Genomic DNA, 23,278 nt, shown 5'->3' on the forward strand with positions numbered 1-23,278 from the left:
CCACAGATGCAAGAATCACAATGAACCCCAAGCACAAGAAACATGAGGAAAACAATACCAAGGTACCTCATAATCAAACTGCTTAGAACCTATGATAAATAGGTCTTAAAAACAGAGATAAAAAAGAAATGTTGCATACAGGGGAACAAAGATAAGAATGATATCAGATTTCTTATGAGAAACAGTACAATTAAGAAGAACAATGGGGGCTTCCCTGGTGGCGCAGTGGTTGAGAGTCCGCCTGCTGATGCAGGGGACATGGATTTGTGCCCCAGTCCGGGAAGATCCCACATGCCACGGAGCGGCTGGGCCCATGAGCCATGGCCACTGAGCCTGCGCATCTGGAGCCTGTGCTCCGCAACGGGAGAGGCCATAACAGTAAGAGGCCCACATACCGCAAAAAAAAAAAAAAAAAAAGAAGAAGAAGAAGAACAATGACTTAAAGTACTGAAAGGGAAAAAAAAAACCTCTCAGGTTAGAATTCTAAACCCAGCAAAGGTATCTATCAAAAAATAAAGGTAAAATAAAAACATTTTCAGACATATCAAAACTGAAATAATTCAGTAGACTTACAGTATATGAAATGTTAAAGGACATCCTTATCATTTAAATCTCTCTCAAAGATAAATGGAAGTCTAAACAAAAATAATAGCAATGTGTTTGGGTTTTTTGTTTGTTTGTTTGTTTTGTGGTACACGGGCCTCTCACTGTTGTGGCCTCTCCCGCTGCAGAGCACAGGCTCCGGATACGCAGGCTCAGCGTCCATGGCTCATGGGTCCAGCCGCTCCGTGGCATCTTCCTGGACCGGGGCACGAACCCGTGGCCCCTGCATCGGCAGGCGGACTCTCAACCACTGTGCCACCAGGGAAGCCCTGTTTGGGGTTTTTTAACATGTAAAAGTAAAATGTATGACAGCACAAAGGTCAGGAGGAAGGAAGTGGAAGTATAATGTTATAAGGTTCTTATACTGTACATGACATGGTATAATATCACTTGAAGGTAGACTGATAAGTTAAAGATGTATGCTATAAACCCTAAAGCAACCACTAAAACAACAAAACAATTACAGCTAATAAGAAAACAGGAGAGAAAAATAGTATGAAAATAAATCCAAAAGAAGGCAGGAAAAGGGGAACATAGGACAGATGGGACAAGTAGAAATCAAATAGCAAGAAGATATATTTATACCTGACTGTATCAGTAATCACATTAAATGTAAATAGTCTAAATTCCCCAAATTAAAAAGCAGAGGTTGTCAGGTTGGTGTGTGGGGAGGAAGCAAAACTGAATTATATACTGCCTGCAAGAAATGCTTTATACATGAAGACAAATCTTCTCAAAGGAAAAGGATGGAAAAAGGTATACTATGATGATGACATTAATCAAAAGGAAGCTGGAGTGACTCTATTAATATCAAAGTATATTCTCAGACCACAATGGAATTAAATTAGAAATGAATAACAGAAAGATGTCTGGGAAAATCCCCAAGCACTTGAAAACTAAATTATCCAATTCTAAATAACCCATGGATGAAAGAAGAAATCAAAAGGGAAATTTTTAAGTATTTTGAAGTGAATGAAAATGAAACCACAACATACCAGAACTTGTGGGATACTGCTAAAGCAGTACTTAGGGAGAAATGTGTAGCACTAAACACCAATGTTAAAAAGAAGAAATAAAACAATGACCTCAGCTTCTACCTTAAGAAAGTAGAACAAAAAGAGCAAATTAAACCCAAAGTGGGTAAAAGGAAAGAAATAATAAAGATCAAAGAGGAAATCAATGAAATAGAAAATAAAAACAATAGAAAAATCAATAAAACTTTTCCTTTGACAAGATCAGATCAGTCAAGGAAAAATAAGACACTAATTACCTGTATCATTCATAAGAGAAGTGACATTACTACAGATTCTACAGATACAAAAAGAATAATAAGGAAATATGGTAAACAACTTTATGTCAATAAATTCAACAACCTAAATGAAATAGACAAATTCACTGGGAGACAGAAACTACCGAAGCTCACTTAAAAAGGAATAAACTGAATTGCCCTATACTATTTAAAAATTGAATTTAGGTTAAAAAAAAATCCCTCAAAGAAAACTCCAGGCCAAGATGGCTTTAGTGGTAAATTCTACCAAACATGTAATAAACAGTACTAATTTGTATACAAACTCTTCCCAAAACATTGAAAAGGAAGGAATTCTTCCCAACTTACTATTTTTGATGAGAAGGAGAAGGAGGAAGAGGCAGCTAGCATTACCCTGATACCCAAAACAGATATTTTGCAAGAAAAGAAAACTGCAGACCAGTAACCCTTGTGAGTATAGATGCAAAAATTCTAAACAAATGCATATCTTAGAAAAGGAAAAATACATCATGGCCAAGTGGAGACTAATCCATTAATACAGCTTTATTTATAAGAGACAAAAGCTAGAAGCAATTCAGTGGATGAATGGATAAACAAAATGGTATATCCATACAGTGGAATATTCAGCAAGAACAAAGAATGAACTATTGATACATGCAATGATGTGGTTGAATTTCACGTTGTGAGTGTAAAAAAAGCAACATAAAAGAGTTCATACTGTATGAGTTCATTTATAGAAAGTGAAAACTAATCTACAGCCAGTGAAAACATATCAATGGTTGCTTAGGGATGTTGAGGTGGGGGAGCAGGGCATGGAGGGGTGTAAGTAGATTACCAGTGGGCATGAGAAAACTTTTGGGAGTGATGGATATATTCATTATCCTGATTGTGGTGATGGTTTCACACATGTATACATATATCAAACTTGTCAAATTGTACACTTTACATAAGCATATGTCAATTATACATCGATAAAAAAGTTTTAAATTATTAGCAACATGGAAAATAATTATAGGATTAAAAAGCATTATACAAAATGTATGTGTACTATTATTACACTAATCAAAATATCAAAATTAATATTTCTGTCGTGGCATAATAGAGTTTTCTCCTTCATTTTCCGTATTTTCTTTAATGTTTTCCTAACTTTTGTGATTAAGGTTATCTACAGCAAAATCACAAATATAAAAAGTGCCCTCTTATAGTAATTCTGTTTTTCCTTAACTTTTTACAGGGAATCACTTTAAAAATGAATGAGCTAAATCACTGTATTGTTGCAAGAATCATGCATGGGGGCATGATTCATAGGCAAGGTAAGTTCCATATATAATTCTTTCTTTCCTTCCTTAATTTTTTTCCTGTAGCCTAGTGTTTTATGATCCATATAAATGATCAGTTTCATTTATGTTTTATATAAATGATTTATTTAAGTTATCTGTCTTTGGTTTTAATCACTGTTGGCCTCCATTCACTTTTATTCATCTCCACATGCTCCAATCTGTAGATACTCAAGGGAGGGTATATTATAGTTTTGTTGCAGGAGCATCTCTGAGTCACTCTTTAGATCCTGACTTATTAGAGGCCATTGGAGATAAAGTATTATCATATCAGGCCTCAGGATATGTGGAAGACATCTGTACTGGGATACAAGATAGATAGATAGATATTTGCAAAGTTAAATGACAGTTGAAGAATTGCTCTCTCATTCATTCAGGAATGAGATATACTATTTATAAATTAGGAAATTAGAATTTGATAAATAACAATATAAAATTTAAATGGTAAAATAAGAGATATCAAATCTGTGATTAACTTCTTAATACCTGCTACAATAAGTGCAGTCATTCTGAGAAGGGACCAAAGTAGACAAAGAATGATTTTTTTGAGAAAGTGGAACTATTGTTAACCCTCAGGTGGATGGGATTTAGACATGTAGGTTTAGGCTCCTCTTTGAAAGGACTGTTATATGCATTAGTATTTAGAGCCTGATCCAAAAATGATTCTCCCGTCCAAAAATTAGACTTCCTTTCTTTGAGATCGTGTTATTTTTGTACTTAACACCTCTTTCCTTAACCCTGGAGAGCAAGAGGTAACACCATAAGCCTTTTAGTGCCTTCTTGTCCTCTTTAGAGATGACTGCTCTGTCTGGCATTACTGCTGCCTTCAGAGGAATCTGTAGGTTTCATGAGTGGATAGCACTCACACAGGAGAACGTTTGGTTTTAAATTCCTGTATGAATTTTTTGTTTATTATTTTTAATAACTTGCTATAAATTCAGTAAAGTCACAACACCATTATTTCTTTAATCTCTTTTTCTTATATTACCGTACTGGCAAAAACTTGCTGTCTTTAATAGAAGTGGTATAGTGAACATCCTTGTCCTATTCTTGTTTTTAAAAGGTAGCTTTCCAATGTTTCCCCATGAAGAAGAATATTTACTATAGATTTTTAGTAGATACCTTTTATTAGGGCTGAAGAAGTTTTCTTATATTTAGTTGCTGGACATTTTAATCATGATTGGGTTTTGAATTTTATCAAATGCTTCTTCTGCATCTGCTGAGATGATTTATTTTCTTTTTACCTATTAATGTGGTGAATGACTTTTAAAGACATCCTAATGATAACCACCCCCCTTCTGGCATTTTTCAGATAAACCCAACTTAGTCATTGTGTATTATCTTTTGGTATGTACTGCTTGATTCTATGTGCTATTATTTTGTTTAAGATTTTTGTGGTTGCAATTAGGAATGAGACTGGCCTGTAGTTAATTTTCCTTCCTGTGTCTCTCTGTCTGATGTTAGTTTCAAAGTTACATTGGCCTCATAAAATGACTTGGAGAACCTCTCTTCATGAGTTCTCTGAATATTGTATAATACTGGAATGATTTGTAGCCTGTAAGTTTAGTAGAACTTGCCTATAAAACTATCAGGGGCTGATGTTTTGTGTTTGGTTTCTTTCAAGGAAGATTTTTTTTTTTTACCACTGTTTGTTTCAATTTCTTTAACATTCATAAGGCTATTCAGCCTTTCTATATCTTGAGTGAGTTCTGGTAAATTACATTTTTCTGAAAAAATCTTAAGTTTTTAAAATTATTCTAGTAAGCTTCTTCTTAGTGTCCACTTACCTTTTTATTTTCTGCTGTCTCTGTAATTATGTACCCTTTATTCCTAATATTTATTTGTGCCTTGTCTTTTTTCTCTTGATCAACTTACCAGAGGTTTGTTCAAAAACCCACTTTGGGTTCTGTTAATTCTCTCCATTGTATATTTATTTTCTATTTTATTGTTTTATGACCTAATTTTTATTTTCTCCTTCCTTCTACTTTCTATTGGTTTTATCTAACTTTTAAAATTCAACACTTAGTTCATTTATTCCAGTATTTCTTCATCTCTAATATATGCTTTTAAGGTTAAACTCTACCTCTCTAAGTACTGTTTTATCAGTATCCCACCAGTTATGATATGAAGCATTTTTATTGTGATTCAGTTCTAAGTATTTTTGAATTTCTAGTGTTATATTTTTCATTGACCCACAAGTTATTCAGAAATGTTTTTATGTACCACATTTAAGAGGATTTCCTGTATATCTTTTTATGTTTTACTTCTAACTTAATTGCATTGGGGTCAGAGAATGTGGTCTGTATGACACCATTTCTTTGAGGTTTGTTGAGACTTGCTTTATGGCATAGCACTTTAATCATTTTTGTAAATGGTCCATGTGTACATAAGAAGACTGTTTATTCTTTAATTGTTGCATGCAGAATTCTCTATATGATTGCTTGAGGTTAATTTTTTTGTTCAAATATTCTATATATTGACTAATTTCTTGTCTGTTTGACCTATCAGTAATTGTCGAAATATTCCAATTATCATGGTAGAGTTTTTCTATTTCTACTTATAGGTCTCTCACTTTTGGTTTTATATATTCAAAGCTGTTTTATTAGGAGCATAGAAGTGCCTGGTAACCATGTCTATCCTTAATATACTTTCTACTTAAAACCTATTTTATATTAATATAGTTATTCCAACTTAACTTTAGTATTTCCTAGCATGTCTTCTTCCCTCATTTCTAACCATTCTGTGCCTGTATGCTGTACAGTGTGTCTTACAAACATTTCCAAATTTGGGTTTTTCATTTTGTAATGCACTCTGATGATTGCTATCTTTTAATGGGCAAGGTTAGTCCATTAATATTTATTTTGATGATTTCTATCATCTTGCTTTTTTAAATATTTATTCCATATTTTAATTGATATTTTTCCTTCATTTTTGTTCCATCCCCCCACCCCCCAGTAAATTAGAATTTCAGCACTCTATTTCTAATTTTTAGGTGGTTACCTTGAAATTTTGTCATGCATATTTAACTCGACATATACTAAAGTGAAACAGTATGTTAATCCCACTCCCAAAGAATACAAAGACATTGGAACATCAAGTTAGATCCCAGTCTTGACTTGCATATTATTCTTGCCCAGCACTTTCATTCTGTCCTGTTTTAAATCCACAAATTTGAAATTACTCTTAAAATACATGACCATTTTTGTTTCGATTTACATAAATGTTTACAATTTTATTTGCTCATCATTCCTTTTTGCATTGCAGACCATCCTTTGGGGAGCGTTTTTCTTTCTTCCTAAACTACATCCTTTAAAGTTCCTTTAGTGATAGTCTCTTGTTGGTAAACTACCTCAGGTGGTGTTTGTCTGTAAATATTTCATTTTAGCCTCAATCTTTTTTTTTTGAACATCTTTCTAGGAGTATAATTGCTTTACAATGTTGTGTTAGTTTGTGCTGTATAACAAAGTGAATCAGCTATATGTATACATATATCCCAATATCCCCTCCCTCTTGCATCTCCCTTCCACATTCCCTATCCCACCCCTCTAGTTGGTCACAAAGCAACAAGCTGATCTCCCCATGCAGTGCGACGCAGCTGCTTCCCACTAGCTATTTTACATTTGGTACTGTATATATGTCAATGCTACTCTCTCACTTCACACCAGCTTACCCTTCCTCCTCCCCGTGTCCTCAAGTCCATTCTCTACGTCTGCGTCTTTATTCCTGTCCTGCCCCTAGGTTCTTCAGAACCTTTTTTTTTTTTTTTTTAGATTCCATATATATGTGTTAGCCTACGGTATTCGTTTTTCTCTTTCTGACTTACTTCACTTGGTATGACAGACTCTATGTCCACCTACTTCATTACAAATAACTCAATTTCGTTTCTTCTTATGGCTGAGTAATATTCCATTGTATATATGTGCCACACCTTCTATATCCATTCATCCGTCAGTGGACACTTAGGTTGCTTCCATGTCCTGGCTATTGTAAATACAGCTGCAATGAGCATTGTGGTACATGACCCTTTTTGAATTATGGTTTTCTCGGGGTGTATGCTCAGTAGTGAGATTGCTGGGTCATATGGTAGTTCTATTTTTAGTTTTCTAAGGAACCACCATGCTGTTCTCCATAGTGGCTGTATCAATTTATATTCCCACCAACAGTGCAACAGGGTTCCCTTTTCACCACACCCTCTCCAGCATTTATTGTTTGTAGATATTTTGATGATGGCCATTCTGACTGGTGTGAGATGATATCTCATTGTAGTTTTGATTTGCATTTCTCTCATGATTAGTGATGTTGAGCAACCTTTCATGTGTTTGTTGGCAATCTGTATATCTTCTTTGGAGAAATGTCTGTTTAGGTCTTCTGCCCATTTTGGGATTGGGTTGTTTGTTTTTTTGATACTGAGCTGCATGTGCTGCCTGTAAATTTTGGAGATTAATCCTTTGTCAGTTGCTTCATTTGCAAATATTTTCTCCCATTCTGAGGGTTGTCTTTTGGTCTTGTTTATGGTTTCCTTTGCTGTGCAAAAGCTTTGAAGTTTCATTAGGTCCCATTTGTTTATTTTTGTTTTTATTTCCATTTCTCTATGATATGGGTCAAAAAGGATATTGCTGTGATTTACGTCATAGAGTGTTCTTCCTATGTTTTCCTTTAAGAGTTTTATAGTCTCTGGCTTTACATTTAGGTCTTTAATCCATTTTGAGTTTATTTTTGTGTATGGTGTTAGGAAGTGGTCTAATTTCATTCTTTTTCATGTAGCTGTCCAGTTTTCCCAGCATCACTTATTGAAGAGGCTGTCTTTTCTCCATTGTATATTCTTGCCTCCTTTATCAAAGATAAGGTGACCATATGTGTGTGGGTTTATCTCTGGGCTTTCTATCCTGTTCCATTGATCTGTATTTCTGTTTTAATGCCAGTACCATACTGTCTTGATTACTGTAGCTTTGTAGTATAGTCTGAAGTCAGGGAGCCTGATTCCTCCAGCTCCATTTTTCTTTATCAAGATTGCTTTGGGTCTTTTGTGTTTCCATACAAATTGTGAAATTTTTTGTTCTAGTTCTGTGAAAAATGCCATTGGTAGTTTGATAGGGATGCATTGAATCTGTAGATTGCTTTCGGTAGTATAGTCATCTTCACAATGTTGATTCTTCCAATCCAGGAACATGGTATATCTCTCCATCTGTTTGTATCATCTTTAATTTCTTTCATCAGTGTATTATAGTTTTCTGCATACAGGTCTTTTGTCTCCCTAGGTACGTTTATTCCTAGGTATATTTTATTCTTTTTGTTGCCGTGGTTAATGGGAGTGTTTCCTTAATTTCTCTTTCAGATTTTTCATCATTAGTGTATAGGAATGCAAGAGATTTCTGTGCATCAATTTTGTATCCTGCAACTTTACCAAATTCATTGATTAGCTCTAGTAGTTTTCTGGTAGCATCTTTAGGATTCTCTATGTATAGTATCACGTCATCTGCAAACAGTGACAGCTTTACTTCTTTTCCTATTTGGATTCCTTTTATTTCTTTTTCTTCTCTGATTGCTGTGGCTAAAACTTCCGAAACTATGTTGAATAAGAGTGGAGAGAGTGGGCATCCTTATCTTGTTCCTAATTTTAGAGGAAATGGTTTCAGTTTTTCACCATTGAGGATGATGTTGACTGTGGGTTTGTCATATATGACCTTTATTATGTTGAAGTAAGTTCCCTCTATGCCTACTTTTTGGAGAGTTTTTATCATAAATGGGTGTTGAATTTTGTCAGAAGCTTTTTCTGAATCTATTGAGCTTATCATATGGTTTTTCTCCTTCAATTTGTTAATATGGTGTATCACATTGATTGATTTGCATATATTGAAGGATCCCTGCATTCCTGGGATAAACCCCACTTGATCATGGTGTATGATCCTTTTAATGTGTTGTTGGAATCTGTTTGCTAGTATTTTGTTGAGGATTTTTGCATCTCTGTTCATCAGTGATATTGGTCTGTAGTTTTCTTTTTTTGTGACATCTTTGTCTGGTTTTGATATCAGGGTGATGGTGGCCTCGTAGAATGAGTTTGGGAGTGTTCCTCCCTCCGCTGTATTTTGGAAGAGTTTGAGAAGGATAGATGTTAGCTCTTCTCCAAATGTTTGATAGAATTCACCCGTGAAGCCATCTGGTCCTGGGCTTTTGTTTGTTGGAAGATTTTTAATCACAGTCTCCATTTCACTGCTTGTGATTCGTCTTTTTATATTTTCTATTTCTTCCTGGTTCAGTCTCGGAAAGTTGTGCTTTTCTAAGAATTTGTCCATTTCTTCCAGGTTGTCCGTTTTATTGGCATAAGTTCCTTGTAGTAATCCCTCATGATTCTTTGTATTTTTGGAGTGTCAGTTGTTACTTCTCCTTTTTTAATTCCTAATACTGTTGATTTGAGTCTTCTCCCTTTTTTTCTTGATGAGTCTGTCAACTGGTTTATCACTCTTGTTTATCTTCTCAAAGAACCAGCTTTTAGTTTTATTGATCTTTGCTGTTGTTTCCTTCATTTCTTTTTCATTTGTTTCTGATCTGATCTTTATGATTTCTTTCCTTCTTCTATCTTTGGGGAGTTTTTGGTTCTTCTTTTTCTAATTGCTTTAGGTGTAAAGTTAGGTTGTTTATTTCAGATGTTTCTTGTTTCTTGAGGTAGGATTGTATTTCTATAAACTTCCCTCTTAGAACTGCTTTTGCTGCATCCCGTAGGTTTTGGGTCGTCATGTTTTCATTGTCATTTGTTTCTAGGTATTTTTTGACTTCCTCTTTGATTTCTTCAGTGATCTCTTGGTTATTTAGTAGCGTATTGTTTAGCCTCCATGTGTTTGTATTTTTTACAGTTTTTTTCCTGTAATTGATATCTAGTCTCATAGCGTTGTGGTCGGAAAAGATACTTGATACCATTTCAGTTTTCTTAAATTTACCAAGGCTTGATTTGTGACCCAAGATATGATCTATCCTGGAGAATGTTCCATGAGCACTTGAGAAGAAAGTGTATTCTTTTGTTTTTGGATGGAATGTCCTATAAATATCAATTAAGCCCATCTTGTTCAATGTTGCATTTAAAGCTTGTGTTTCCTTATTTATTTTCATTTTGGATGATCTGTCCACTGGTGAAAGTGGCGTGTTAAAGTCCCCTACTATTATTGTGTTACTGTCAATTTCCCCTTTTATGTCAGCTTCAATCTTGATTACTTTTGCTGAGAGCACAGTTTTAAATTAATGGTTACCATTCTCTTTTCTTTTGGCATCTGTTGTTTGATATTGAGAAGTCTGGTGTCACTATAATTGTCCTTGCTTTGTAGGTGATCTCTGCTTTCTCCCTGGACTTTTTAAGGTCTTTGTCTTTGATGTTCTGTAGTTTTACTACCTCCCAGCATGGATTTCTTTTTATTTATCCTACTTGGGATACATTATTCTTTCTGGAGCTGTGTAATCATGTTTTCATCAGTTCAAGAAAATTTGCAACCATGTTTCTTCAAATATTGCCTCTTCTCCATTCTCTCTATTCTCTCCTTCTGAACTCTAGGTAGATGTATGTTAGACATTCCCTCCATATCTCTTAATATCTTTTTCATATTTTCTTTATTTCTTGTTTCCTATTTTCCTTATCTCCTTACTTCTCTGAACTGCATTCTAGACAATTTATTTGGTTATGTCTTCCAGTTCACTGAAACTCTCTTAAGCCATATCTGAACTCCTGTTCAGCTCATCCGTTCATTGGTTTATGCTACCAATTATATTTTTCCTTTCTAGAGGTACTAGTTACTTGTTCTTCTTTTTATTTTCAGATCTGTCTGTTCACACCTGATAATCTCTTGTTGCATGTTCATCCTTGTAAATAGGTCCCTTTCTTTCCCCTAATATTTAACATATAGCTATTTTACACAGGCATACCTTGGAGATATTACAGGTTTGGTTTCAGACCACCACAATAAAGTGAGTCACCTGAATTTTTTTGTTTCCCAGTGCATATAAAAGTTATGTTTGCACTATGCTTTCATCTGTTAAGCGTGCAATAGCATTATGTCTAAAAAATATACATACTTTAATTAAAAATTACTTTATTGCTAAAAAGTGCTAACCATCATCTAAGCCTTCAGCAAATCGTAATCTTTGCTCCTGGTGGAGGGTACTGTCTAGATGTTGATGGCTGCTGACCGATCAGGGTGGTGGTTGCTGAAGCTTGAGGTGGCTCTGGCAATTTCTTAAAAGAAGACAACAATGAAGTTTGCCTCATTGATTGACTCTTCCTTTCACAAATGATTTCTCTGTAGCATGCAGTGCTGTTTGATAGCATTTTACCCATGGTAAAAGTTGTTTCAAAATTGTAGTCAGTTCTCTCAAACCCTGCCACTGCTTTATCAACAAAGTTTATGTAATATTCTAAATCCTTTGTTGTCATTTCAACAATCAGGTAAGTTTGCCATCTTATATGAGCACAGTTCATGACACCCCCAAAACAATTACAATAGTAACAGCAAAGATCACTCATCACAGATCACCATAACAAATATAATAATGATGGAAAAGTTTGAAGTATTGCGAGAATTACCAAAACATGATGCAGAGACATGAAGTGAGCAAACGCTGTTGGAAAAATGGCGCAGATAGACGTGCTCAACACAGGGTTGCCACAAACCTTCAATTTATAAAAAATGCAGAATCTTTGAGGCACAGTAAAGCAAGGCACAAGAAAACAAGGTATTCTTGTATTCTATATCTGACCATTCCAATATCTATCCTCCTTGAGGATCTAAATCTGTTTTTTCTCTTTCTGATGACTCGCATAGTAGTTTGCCTTATTGTATGTATGTTTGGTGATCTTTGATTGTAAGCCTATTGCTTGTTCAAGTCAATGGAAGTCTTGGGGGCCTAAACTGGAAACGCTTTCCTCCAGGAAGGGTTTGTTCCTTGTTCTACCAGCTGCCATGGAGTACCACTGATCTGGGTCTTGGCTCCCTACAGAATCCTAGGCTCAGCTTCTGTAACTTGCTATTGGCCCAAGGCTCAGAATCCGGCCGTCAGGCATTACAGCAATGGCATTTACCCCTCCCACTATTTCATTCCGTCCTTACTTTGCCACCACTCTGGATGCAGCTCACAGGGTCCTTTTGTGTGGAGGGGAGAGTGTGGATGGAAGTGGGAAGTGTTCTTGGGAATTTGCATTCCTTTTGTGAGACCAGTAACACTTCAAGAGGTGTGCCCTAGACGGGATATGTAGTTGTAAGAAAGTCTGTGAGTGCCTAATCAACCATATTTGAAACAAAAGTCCCCAAATTTTTATGTTTTATTATGTTAACTTTCAAACATGAGTAGAGAAAACAGTGCAGTCAGTTGAAGTAGAGAAAAGTGGAAAGAATAGTGAAGTGATCGCCCACATACCCATAAGCCAGGTAGAATTATTGTTAATTCATGGCCACACTGGTTTCATCTGTATTTGCCCTACTGCCCACCCCCCTGGATTACTTTGAAGCAAATACCAGGTGCCTTATTTTCTTTATATGCATTTTAGTGCGTACCTCTTAAAGATACAATGAGCTTTTCATGATGGAGTCAGGTCAATAAGTAAACGTGCACAATTCATAAATAAGAAAGCAAAATTTTTCATAACACTATTTAAGCATTGGTTCTCGGTCACTTTTTCTAGTTGAAGTATTACAGGACCCTGAAATGCCTACCACGTTATTATTAAAAGTTTGCAGTATGTCTAATATAAACTTGTTGTTACACAGATATTATATCACAATTCTTTGAAAATCAACAGCCTTTGTATCATATTTGGTAGATAATAATGACAATAACAGCAAATACTTAAATGGTACTGACTATGTGCCAAGAACAGTTCTAAGCCCTCTACACGTATTAAACTCTTCTAATCCTCATAACAATCCTATGAGATAGATAGTTTTCATCTCCATTTTACAAATGTGAAAACCAAGACATGGAAAGTTTCAGTAAGTTACCCAAGATCTTAAAGCTAGTATAAGTGATGAAGCAGAGGTATGAACCCAGACAGGCTGCATCTAGAAGTTGTAGTTTTAAACCACTATATACACACTGCCTCTCTCAGAAAAATAAGCAGATTTCTACAGCCATCTTTCAAAACTGTGTCTTCCATAAGTTATGTGTATCTGTTTTGGTGAGTTTACCATGTGAGCCTAACTTGTACCTGGTTCTGAAATATTGGCCTTCAGTATTTAGCTTAATTTTTTTAAATTACTTACGTTGCTGCCTTTGGATTTTATTATTATAAAAGTATATATCATTTCATGTTTATAATTTTGTGTAATTTCTTAGGTACACTTCATGTCGGAGATGAAATTCGAGAGATCAATGGCATCAGTGTGGCTAACCAAACAGTGGAACAGCTGCAAAAAATGCTTGTGAGTAAATGAAAGTCTCTTTTTCTAAGATTGACTTTCAGTTCATTAACTTATTTATTAATGCACAAATAAAGGATATTCTTTTATAATCAGAGTATCTCTGGTACCATCATTTGTGTGGACTTGAACTTATACAACATTCATAAAAACTGAGAGCTAGGAAAATGTTCACATGCAGCAGAGCTTAGAAACATTTTGCCCATCTTTAGCAGTGTGGGCTTGAACATTCTCCTTTCAATCCTTTGTCTCCTATTTCTTATTGAACAGATGTTTAAAGAAAACCTTTGCAGTTGTGCATGCTTGTGAACTAGTTTCTCACTGACCTCAACTCTGCTGACATCAGCAGTGTCAGAAGCCTCTTTCCTGTGTAGCTGAGTCATAGCCAGCTGTATTGGATTTCTCTGCAGCACAGGGGAAAGGAAAGTCATAGTAGACCAGGCCATTTTTTACCATGCATATTCAAAATCTGTGTTCAAATTAGGCTTTGGATTGGGGCGGGGTAGGGAGTGCAGAGTGACAGGCCCTGGCGAGCAGAGGGAGATGTTTCGGACCTCTTGTCCTGGACCTTCTTCCCACCACAATGTAGCAGCCTGCCATGTTACTTATATCTATTGAAGGTGAAATAAGCACCACAGACTCACTACAGTCAAAACTAATGCCAAAATTATGAAATAAAGAGCAGATTTTTTTTTTTTTTTTTTTTTTTTTGCTGTACGTGGGCCTCTCACTGTTGTGGCCTCTCCCGTTGAGGAGCACAGGCTCCAGACACGCAGGCCCAGCTGCCATGGCTCACGGGCCCAGCTGCTCCGCAGCATGTGGGATCCCCCCGGACCGGGGCACGAACCCGTGTCCCCTGCATCAGCAGGCGGACTCTCAACCACTGCGCCACCAGGGAAGCCCTAAAGAGCAGATTTTTATGGAGTACACCATCATAATGTAGCCTACCAAATATAATTCTTATGTAATTACTTGTTCTATTGTACAGTTCAACTTACATTCACTCTTGAAAGGCATGTCACTTAGAGTTGTATTCGTGTCTATGAAAAGGTAACCATCAGAGGTTTGTTATACCTTTGCTGTAAGACCAGGACAGTCAGCCTTGACTTTGCAGGGCTTTTCCCAGGAATAACCTCCACTGTTAGTGTGAGCAGTTCCTGCTTTTATAACTAGGTTTCATTGTAGGCCCATGCACTCTCAGCTGACTTGCATTAAATACGCCCCCACATTTTCAGTGGTTTCTTGCGCGTTTTTGTGTGCAACATTTGTTTGTTAAAAGAGCTCTCCTTTTTTTTTCCTCCAGCGGGAAATGCGGGGGAGTATCACCTTCAAGATCGTGCCAAGTTACCGCACTCAGTCGTCGTCCTGTGAGGTAATAGCTCTAACGAAACACCCCGTCTCCTCTGGGTTCTTAACTAACTGTCTGCTGATGGCTGAATGTTTTGGCTTTCTGGGAAATTGTTTCTGCCTGTGCTGTTGATCACTGCACACCAATTTTACAACAAAGATAACGGAACAGAGTAGGTCCCATCCACCTACTCAGCCCTGCTTCCATGGAGATGTCCTCAGCACTTTAACTTTCTGCAGGCTGGAATCAAAACAAAATACATATAGAGAAGCTCCAAATAATGACAAAGACTTAATAAAGAACAAATAGAGTCTCTGGGGAAAAAAAAGATCATAACTGCAATAATATTTCCAGGAAGTACATTCACTTCCCTTGTTAAGAAATCACATAGATACTTCTTCTTTCCAAGGATCTGAGAAGTGGTCTATTTCTGTTAAGATAGAGTAGTTCAGATAATGGTGACAGGTCTCTAGATGGATGTTAAGTCTATGAGAAATTGATAACTGATGTTATTAGAGGAATATAGGCTTTTGCAACCTTCTGTGAAATTGTTTAAATTGGAATGTTATCTGATTCGTAAACAAGTTTTCTAGAGTAATACAAACCCAAAGTTCCTTTCTTACAATAGGCTTATCCTTTAGAAATTGTAGCTTTCCCAACCTATATTATTCAGTTTGCTATTGGTTAGTAAATGAGATTCAAAAACCTATTCTTTTTATCTTTGGAAATATGAGCCGGCCTAAATGGTGTCATCCTTTGGTCATTGCGCATTCAGTTTGAATATTTTTTTCTGAAGCTTGTTCTTTCTTGTGCATCTTCCAAGTATGTGTACATCAATATGAAGTACACATTTCCTCCAGTTAATATTTAAGACTGGCAGACAACTTATTTCATCTAGAAGATTGAATTTGTACTTAGGAGAAATAGATGGAGAAATTATAATGTTTCTTCCAGTCTCTAGTAGTGATGTACATTTCACAAGAAAAATCAGAGGCTTCATTTTTTTTGTAAACCTATTGAAGATATGTATAACAATTTGTAGTTCTGTCAAGTATATTTTTAGTGAGCCATGACAATTGGGGTTTCTGTTATATCAGGTCTTGAGCTCCTCTCGGTGGCTTTTTATGGAACTTCAATTAGTACTATATTTCAAGACAAAATATAGAAGTACTTCTGCTCCAGGATTTATAGTTTTGAAATTTGTTACCTAGTACACAAACCTTACTGGAAAAGAGAGACTGTCACATGCATTTTTTAATTTTTTTTTTTGCGGTACGCGGGCCTCTCACTGTTGTGGCCTCTCCCGTTGCGGAGCACAGGCTCCAGATGCGCAGGCTCAGTGGCCATGGCTCACGGGCCCAGCCGCTCGGCGGCATGTGGGATCCTCCCGGCTCGGGGCACGAACCCGTGTCCCCTGCATCGGCAGGCGGACTCCCAACCACTGCGCCACCAGGGAAGCCCCACATGCATTTTTATGTAAAGCATTTTGATAGTCTAAAAATCACAGGTGGTCCTCATACCATTTCTCATCTTGGAAGAAATTTAGTAAATACGATTGATTTTTGTCTTTTTGGCTCACTAACCAGAAAATAGTGTTAGTTATTAAAAATTTTCTCTTGTGTTTTTGAGTGGTTGAAGTAGTTTTGGGGTGGGACCAGAATTACACATATAAATGCTATGCTCTCGAGTAAGAAGAGCCCTCTCTTACCTTCTTTACCTCTGAAGAATAGGAAAAAATGTACTCCCCTCCTAGCCCTACCCCCAATCTGTCTGACTCTCCTGTGCTCTGGCAGAATTCAAGCCTGTGGTTGGACTCTTCCCAGTTACAGCAGTACTTCCCAAAGAAAAGCTCTCTGGCCACCTTCATCAGCATCCCCCTGGCCGTTGGTAAAAGAGGGGACCCCTGCCCCACACCCTGGCCCTACTGACATGAGTCTCTGGGGGTGGCGCCTAGACATCATTCTGCTCACTAACATCTGACAATACTCATCTAAGGGATCCCATTATTTAAAGGCTAACAGGTTCCGGGGGTTTTCTTTAAGTCTTCTAGAAAAAGCAAATGTCTTTTGAGCAGACATGCACATTTCAAAGGTTTCAAAGAACTCTACTAAACCAAAAATTTTTAAATACTTATTTTCATCCCCTCCTTTTTCTAACATTAAAGTTTATTTGGACAATAAGGGAGTGGAGCCTGGTAAGGATTTTGAGCATGTCACATAGTATAGTGGTTGTGGCTGCTGGGATCTTTGCCAGAATCGTTAGAGGCTCAAGATTATTGTTTTAATTAATCCGCTAAAATAATCTAAAAGAATAAAGGTTTCTTCTCTGGTGTATATCTTTTACCCTTATTAGTAATATCTATCCTAGAAAGATTCTAAGGTGATTACAACATGAGAAGTCTTTGAGATTCACTTCACTTCAAATTGCATCATTCAGTAATTTTTGATACCAAGGTACCTAAGGATTACTAAATACTTTTCAAACCTAATTTTCAATAAAAATTAGGCAGTTGGGATCTTCAGCACAATAATTTTATAGTAATATTTGTCATTTTACAGTACTTGATAGGATTTTAATATCAAGTCACCCTTCAGGGTCTTATTTAAAGAAAGCAAAGGTTATAGAATGTTAGAGACAGGAAAGAAATGGTTAATGAATGACATGGTCATCACTTACAATATGTGAATCTTCAAACTGTAAAATTTTTTTCCATACTTCTGTGAAATCATGCAAGTAAGTCAGTATGGCACCTTTATAGCTAAAACCTCAAAGGAAATGGTTGTCAGACTGTGGTTGTAACTGTTGATGTGAATATCTCTGTTTCTGTGCTGGTGTTCTGTGTTAATGAACCTTGTGTCTTATTTCAGAGAGATTCCCCCTCCACTTCCAGACAGTCCCCAGCTAATGGTCATAGCAGCACTAACAATTCTGTTTCGGTAAGAACTCTAGCTCCACACAGCAAAGTGTGACAATTTTGTTGGTGCCACCTGCCATGAGTGTTCTAGTTACATGTGTTCAGTGGAAATATTGTCTTCTGCCGATATACAAGGCTACTACAGCTACAATGCAGTTTACTCCTGGAAAATCTTTTTCAACATTTTCTTCTCATTAAAAATGCCTTTCATTAGTTAAATTTGAAGAAATGTACTTCAAGACTGCTTTGGTCATTCTCAAAATATTTCTCTGTCACCCACCTACTATTTATGACTTTGCTCAAAGTTATGCAAAGGATGTAAATGGAAGTTTCTTGAAATTTCTCAACATTTTTTTTTAATTTGAGAAAGATAAAGAAATGTAAGGATTTTGCAGAGTAGGCATTTGGGTATTCTCGGGCTTTGTAGTTGTCTATTCTGAGTGATATCAGCAACATGTTTTAGTTTCCGCTATCTAAGTTTACGAATTGGTGTGCCCTCTGTTATTGTGGTACGTGCACATACTTTTGTGAACTATAAGCCTTGCCTGGATATAAACAGCAAAAGGAACTGGCTTCAAACTGCACTTAAGCCACGCTATTATCACATCTTTAACACAAAGTACTTTATATTTTGACTTGAACTTGGAATTTTACTTTTTTTTTTTCAGAACTATCCATTTTGGAAAGTAAAAAGAATTGTTTTTAATTTAAACAAATGGGAGCACTTAATACGTGCAGGTGTGCAATATTTGGGGTAACAAAATCTCTAAGTTGCTGATATTGCTGTTAAAAATATTGAGAGTTCTAATAATACAGCAGTATCACTTTTTTCCTATTAACTTGCCCTTTAAAAATATACCAACATTTTTATCAGATAAATTTTTAAATAATTTAGAGATCACCTCAAATGGAATGATATAAGAGAAATTATGGAAGAAAATTTCCTAAGACTTTTATTTGCAGCTTCAAAACAGGCTACCAAAGGAATTCATTTATAACATTTAATAACTTTAAGATGGTGAAAATCCGTACAACCATTGAAGTTTTCGAAATCTAAATGGTTGCAGTGACTAAGTTGAAAAGGGCAACAGCTCTTTTGAGTTTTGGGGGGTTTTTTAAATAGGCTATTTCACTTGCAGTGGCTTTTGTGTTGAAGATGCTGAGTTGTTTCTTAAGAACACATTTTCTCTCTGCTTAAACTTACCTGCTTTCTTCAGCTTGCTGCTAAATGGCCTGGGTTTGATTTTTTTTTTTTTTTTTGATAACTCAACATTTCTGAGAAATGGAATAATGTATATTATCTCTTTACAACTTAAATCTAGCTCATTTTTTAACCATATTGTAACAGAACACACAAATTACCTTGTACTCTTTGAAAAGTAAATGAAAATTTTTCTCCTGGGTTGGCTTTATTCTACAGGACTTGCCATCAACTACCCAACCAAAAGGACGACAGGTGAATAGATACCCTCTATAGAAACTTCTCTAAACTGAGCTGCTAATAGCCAATCCTTTATTAACCCTTTTCATCCCATAATGTCTGCATTTTGGACCATAACATTTGAGCATTGAGAGCTTGTACCATTTCATTTTAACACATTACACATGACTAATTCTCTATAAAGATTTTTTTCCTAACATCTTTGTAGCTGTGATGGTTATTGTAATTTCAACCTGATCATTTTGTGTTGATGGTTGAGAATTCAGCCTTTGGGGATCTTATGGGCCTGCCTCTGGGGTGGAAAAAAATTTTTAAAGGTTACAAAATTCTTAGAATTCTAAGAATAACTACAACGTACATGCCAGTGAACATTTTTAAGCAATAATTATCTGAAGTTTGAAGGCTTTTTCATAATTTGTATCTGCATGTGTATTTCTAAAAGCCATATACAATGAAAAAAAAAAGAACAGAAAATTCCTGGCTTTACAGCCTAATCAAACATGAAAAGTTAAGTGCTGCCTAACACAAGCAAGTAACTTTCAATTTGCTGGCACTTTGAGTATGAATTTTAGGTGCAAATGCAGAGACTTGTTAATTTTATAGGCTGGATTTCTGAAAAGAAACTTAAACAGAATAATCACACAATAGTTCCAAAGCCTTCAGGTTGGTTTTACAGTGACTTAAACATTAATATTCAAATTTAATTTCAAGAGATAGAATTTTTATGGTACTTTTTGTGAAATGTGCTATTAAAAAATATCAAATTGTGAGTTAAGGTTTGCATAAACTAGCACCTAATAGAACTCACCCATAAGTGATGCAACATTCAATATCTAGCACCTTATTTTAAATCATTTAGAAATCCAGTGATTCATAAAATGGTACCATATAACCCCTTGTATGCTAATCTGTTTCCTTTTATAATATTTACCAGTTATATTCACATATCATAAAACTCAGAGCCTTAAACCATGCATATCTTGAAGCTCTGTGCAGATTTCAAGTGTTACACTGGCAAAGCCAGGATTCAAACTCATTTTTCTTCTCTAAAAAGAGTAAAATACAAAGTCTAAATCCTGTTTAAAAAATAAAACTGTTTTTAAATGCTTTAAAAAATTGTTTGAATTACATTTAAGCTTATCAGCAGTGTGTAGACACACTGCCAGTTGTCATGTAAGCATTTTACAGCAAGATACCAACACGGAGTTCTTGCTAGTTTTGTATCATGTACTGCTTTAGGGTTAAAACCTGTCCTGAATGCTTGTGGTCATGGTTTAAAGGCTGCCATGTGATCATGACAACTTATGCATAATAGCAACTAAATATATTCAGATTTTAAAATGGTAAGCATACTTCTCTATAATTTTAAGCCTATCCTATTATAGTAAAAGCAGAAATTAAGTCTGTTTTTACTAAGGAAGTATCTTAAGTGTTCCCTCCAAATAAAAAGAGCAAAGACTTGAACCTGTACACACCAAAAGTAGTACATTGTTTCTAGTGGTAGCTGTTTTTTGTGTTGTATTTCCATGCATCATATTTGCTTTCACCATCTAATGTCCTGTTTGTATTGTAGTAAGTGTTGGTATGTGGTTATTAAGTTAGAGCTGACTGTTTTCTTTCACATCACCATGGCATTTTTTCTTACAAACTCCTGTTTTATAGATCTATGTAAGAGCACAATTTGAATATGATCCAGCCAAGGATGACCTCATCCCCTGCAAAGAAGCTGGCATTCGATTCAGAGTTGGTGACATTATCCAGATTATCAGTAAGGATGATCACAACTGGTGGCAGGGTAAACTGGAAAACTCCAAAAATGGAACTGCGGGTCTCATTCCTTCTCCAGAACTTCAGGAATGGTACGTTTTTGTTGTTTTCTTTTAGTTTCCAATAAAAATGAAGCCTGGCCATCCATTTTTCAACTTTATATTTTATTCTTTTATAGGGTAAAACCTGTTTAATATATTCCTTGCTCTGTTAGCCAAACACAGTTCAAATTAGTCATCCAAGAATTCTAAATTGTCAGCACCAAGTAAGCTCCTGCTTAGAGAGTCAGGTCTTTGTTTCACACATGAGGAGAGGAAGGTCTGTAGAGAGGCTGAGCGACTAGCCTCAGATCATGGTCACATCGTGGTCTCTTAGCAGAGCCCTCTATTCCTATATGCTGTTTCCATCCTTTTAGAATTGCATTTTTTTAAATGTACCCACTCCTTGCCCCTCCACATGCTCTCACCACCCCCATTCCACTCCACCACCAGCGAAAAACTCAAATGCCAGGATTCACGGTCATTCCAGGTATTTAAAGAAGATGTTTCACTATTAGAAGGGTAAGACAGTCAGAAGCTTCATTCTTTACCTTTCCAGGTCTTTTTTTTAAAATAAATTTATCCATTTATTTATTTTTGGCTGCGTTGGGTCTTCGTTGCTGCGTGCAGGCTTTCTCTAGTTGGCAGCGAGCGGGGGCAGCTCTTCGTTGCAGTGCGCGGGCTTCTCATTGCTGTGGCTTCTCTTGTTGCAGAGCACGGGCTCTAGGTGTGCGGGCTTCAGTAGTTGTGGCACATGGGCTCAGTAGTAGTGGCTCGCGGGCTCTAGAGCATGGGCTCAGTAGTAGTGGCTCGCGGGCTCTAGAGCATGGGCTCAGTAGTAGTGGCTCGCGGGCTCTAGAGCACAGGCTCAGTAGTTGTGGCGCACGGGCCCAGCTGCTCCGAGTCATGTGGGATCTTCCCGGACCAGGGTTCGAACCCATGTCCCCTGCATTGGCAGGCGGATTCATAACCACTGCACCACCGGGGAAGTCCCCCTTGCCAGGTCTTTAAAAATGTGTGTCTGTTAGACAGTTTAGGCTTTGAACGCAGGTTAAAGTCAAACAGTTTTTAGACATGTTTTTAACTGAGAGGAGTCACGGATTACTGTGTATTTTGGTAAAATCTATTTCTGTTACTAATGTTACAATTTGCTGTTTTTTGAAAAATGTCAGTAGTTTTACCTTTGTCAGTACTTTGGCAATATATATCAGAAACCTAGTGCGAAAAAGATAACTTCATGTCCAAAATACTTCCAAAATACTTGAACCTAGCTGAAAGAACCTAGCTGAAAGAGACCAAAGGCATAGAGTTCATAGACACATACAACTTTTCATCCTTTTTTTTTCACTAATTAAAGGGATTTCTCGGCTAATCTCTTTTGCTTGATCAGTTCTTTCAGCTATACTCTTAAATTTAGAATGTCAGAGCTGGTAAGAACTTCAGATGCCATCATTTTACACAAGGAAACATAGGCCTAGTTAGAGGAAGTAGCAGCCTTCCATCTGATGCTGTCTTTCAAGTCTCATCTTCAGAAAACAGTTTAAGCATTAGTGAGAGGAAAGTGATTTCTAAGTCATTTTGATGGTGATGTTACTATGTTATCACTGATATTTATGTTTTACAAAATGTGTTCTTGAATGTTGCCATATATTAATGAGCATTTGTTGAAAGTAATTATGTAGAATCCAGACCTCTTCTCCCTAGTCAGCTCATTTGTATAAATCATGTCTCACCAGTACCTAGAACTCTGAGTCCTCTGGAGGAAGCCTGAGAAATGGCAGGGGGAAAAGCAGATTTGCTTCCTGTTTCCTGTAATGGTAGACTAGGTTATTTGGATCAATCCTCCCACTGGAAAAGAAAAATGAAAAGTGCTACAGAAAATATGTTTTTGAAAATGACCTTAAAAGTACTGAGTAGCTGAAAAGGTATTGGGGAACTCAGTGAGCAATTTTTATATGAAAGCCATTAATCAGAGCAGTAAAAATTAGAGTACCAAATTGGTCCATTTTGCCAAGAGGGCATTTCTATTACTAAAAACTTCTCTGCCAGAGGACCAAGGTTAAGACCTAATAAGGCCTGTACAAGTAGGAGAATCTTTTAGGAGACTCATCCCGCATTGTCAGGATCTGCAAAAGGCTATACCCCCAGGTTAAGAGCAAACAGATAAGC

General features: G+C 36.5%; 1 protein-coding gene across 13 annotated transcripts in view; it reads left to right on the forward strand.

Moving 5' to 3' along the window:
- The window catches only part of CASK (calcium/calmodulin dependent serine protein kinase), a 391,035-nt gene that overhangs the window by 332,819 nt on the left and 34,938 nt on the right, over window positions 1-23,278 (forward strand). For 7 of the 13 annotated variants that reach the window (XM_030834960.2, XM_060292132.2, XM_060292133.1 and 4 more), the window contains 6 exons: window positions 3,105-3,183; window positions 13,519-13,604; window positions 14,905-14,973; window positions 17,817-17,885; window positions 19,284-19,319; window positions 20,967-21,163. In XM_030834960.2, the coding sequence (XP_030690820.1) occupies window positions 3,105-3,183; window positions 13,519-13,604; window positions 14,905-14,973; window positions 17,817-17,885; window positions 19,284-19,319; window positions 20,967-21,163 (536 nt within the window). The remainder of the gene's footprint in view (window positions 1-3,104; window positions 3,184-13,518; window positions 13,605-14,904; window positions 14,974-17,816; window positions 17,886-19,283; window positions 19,320-20,966; window positions 21,164-23,278) is intronic. The other 6 variants (XM_060292136.2, XM_060292137.1, XM_030834962.2 and 3 more) reach the window with 2 other exon arrangements.

Source organism: Globicephala melas, chromosome X (genome assembly GCF_963455315.2).
Source record: "Globicephala melas chromosome X, mGloMel1.2, whole genome shotgun sequence".
NCBI classification, from domain to species: Eukaryota; Metazoa; Chordata; class Mammalia; order Artiodactyla; family Delphinidae; genus Globicephala; species Globicephala melas.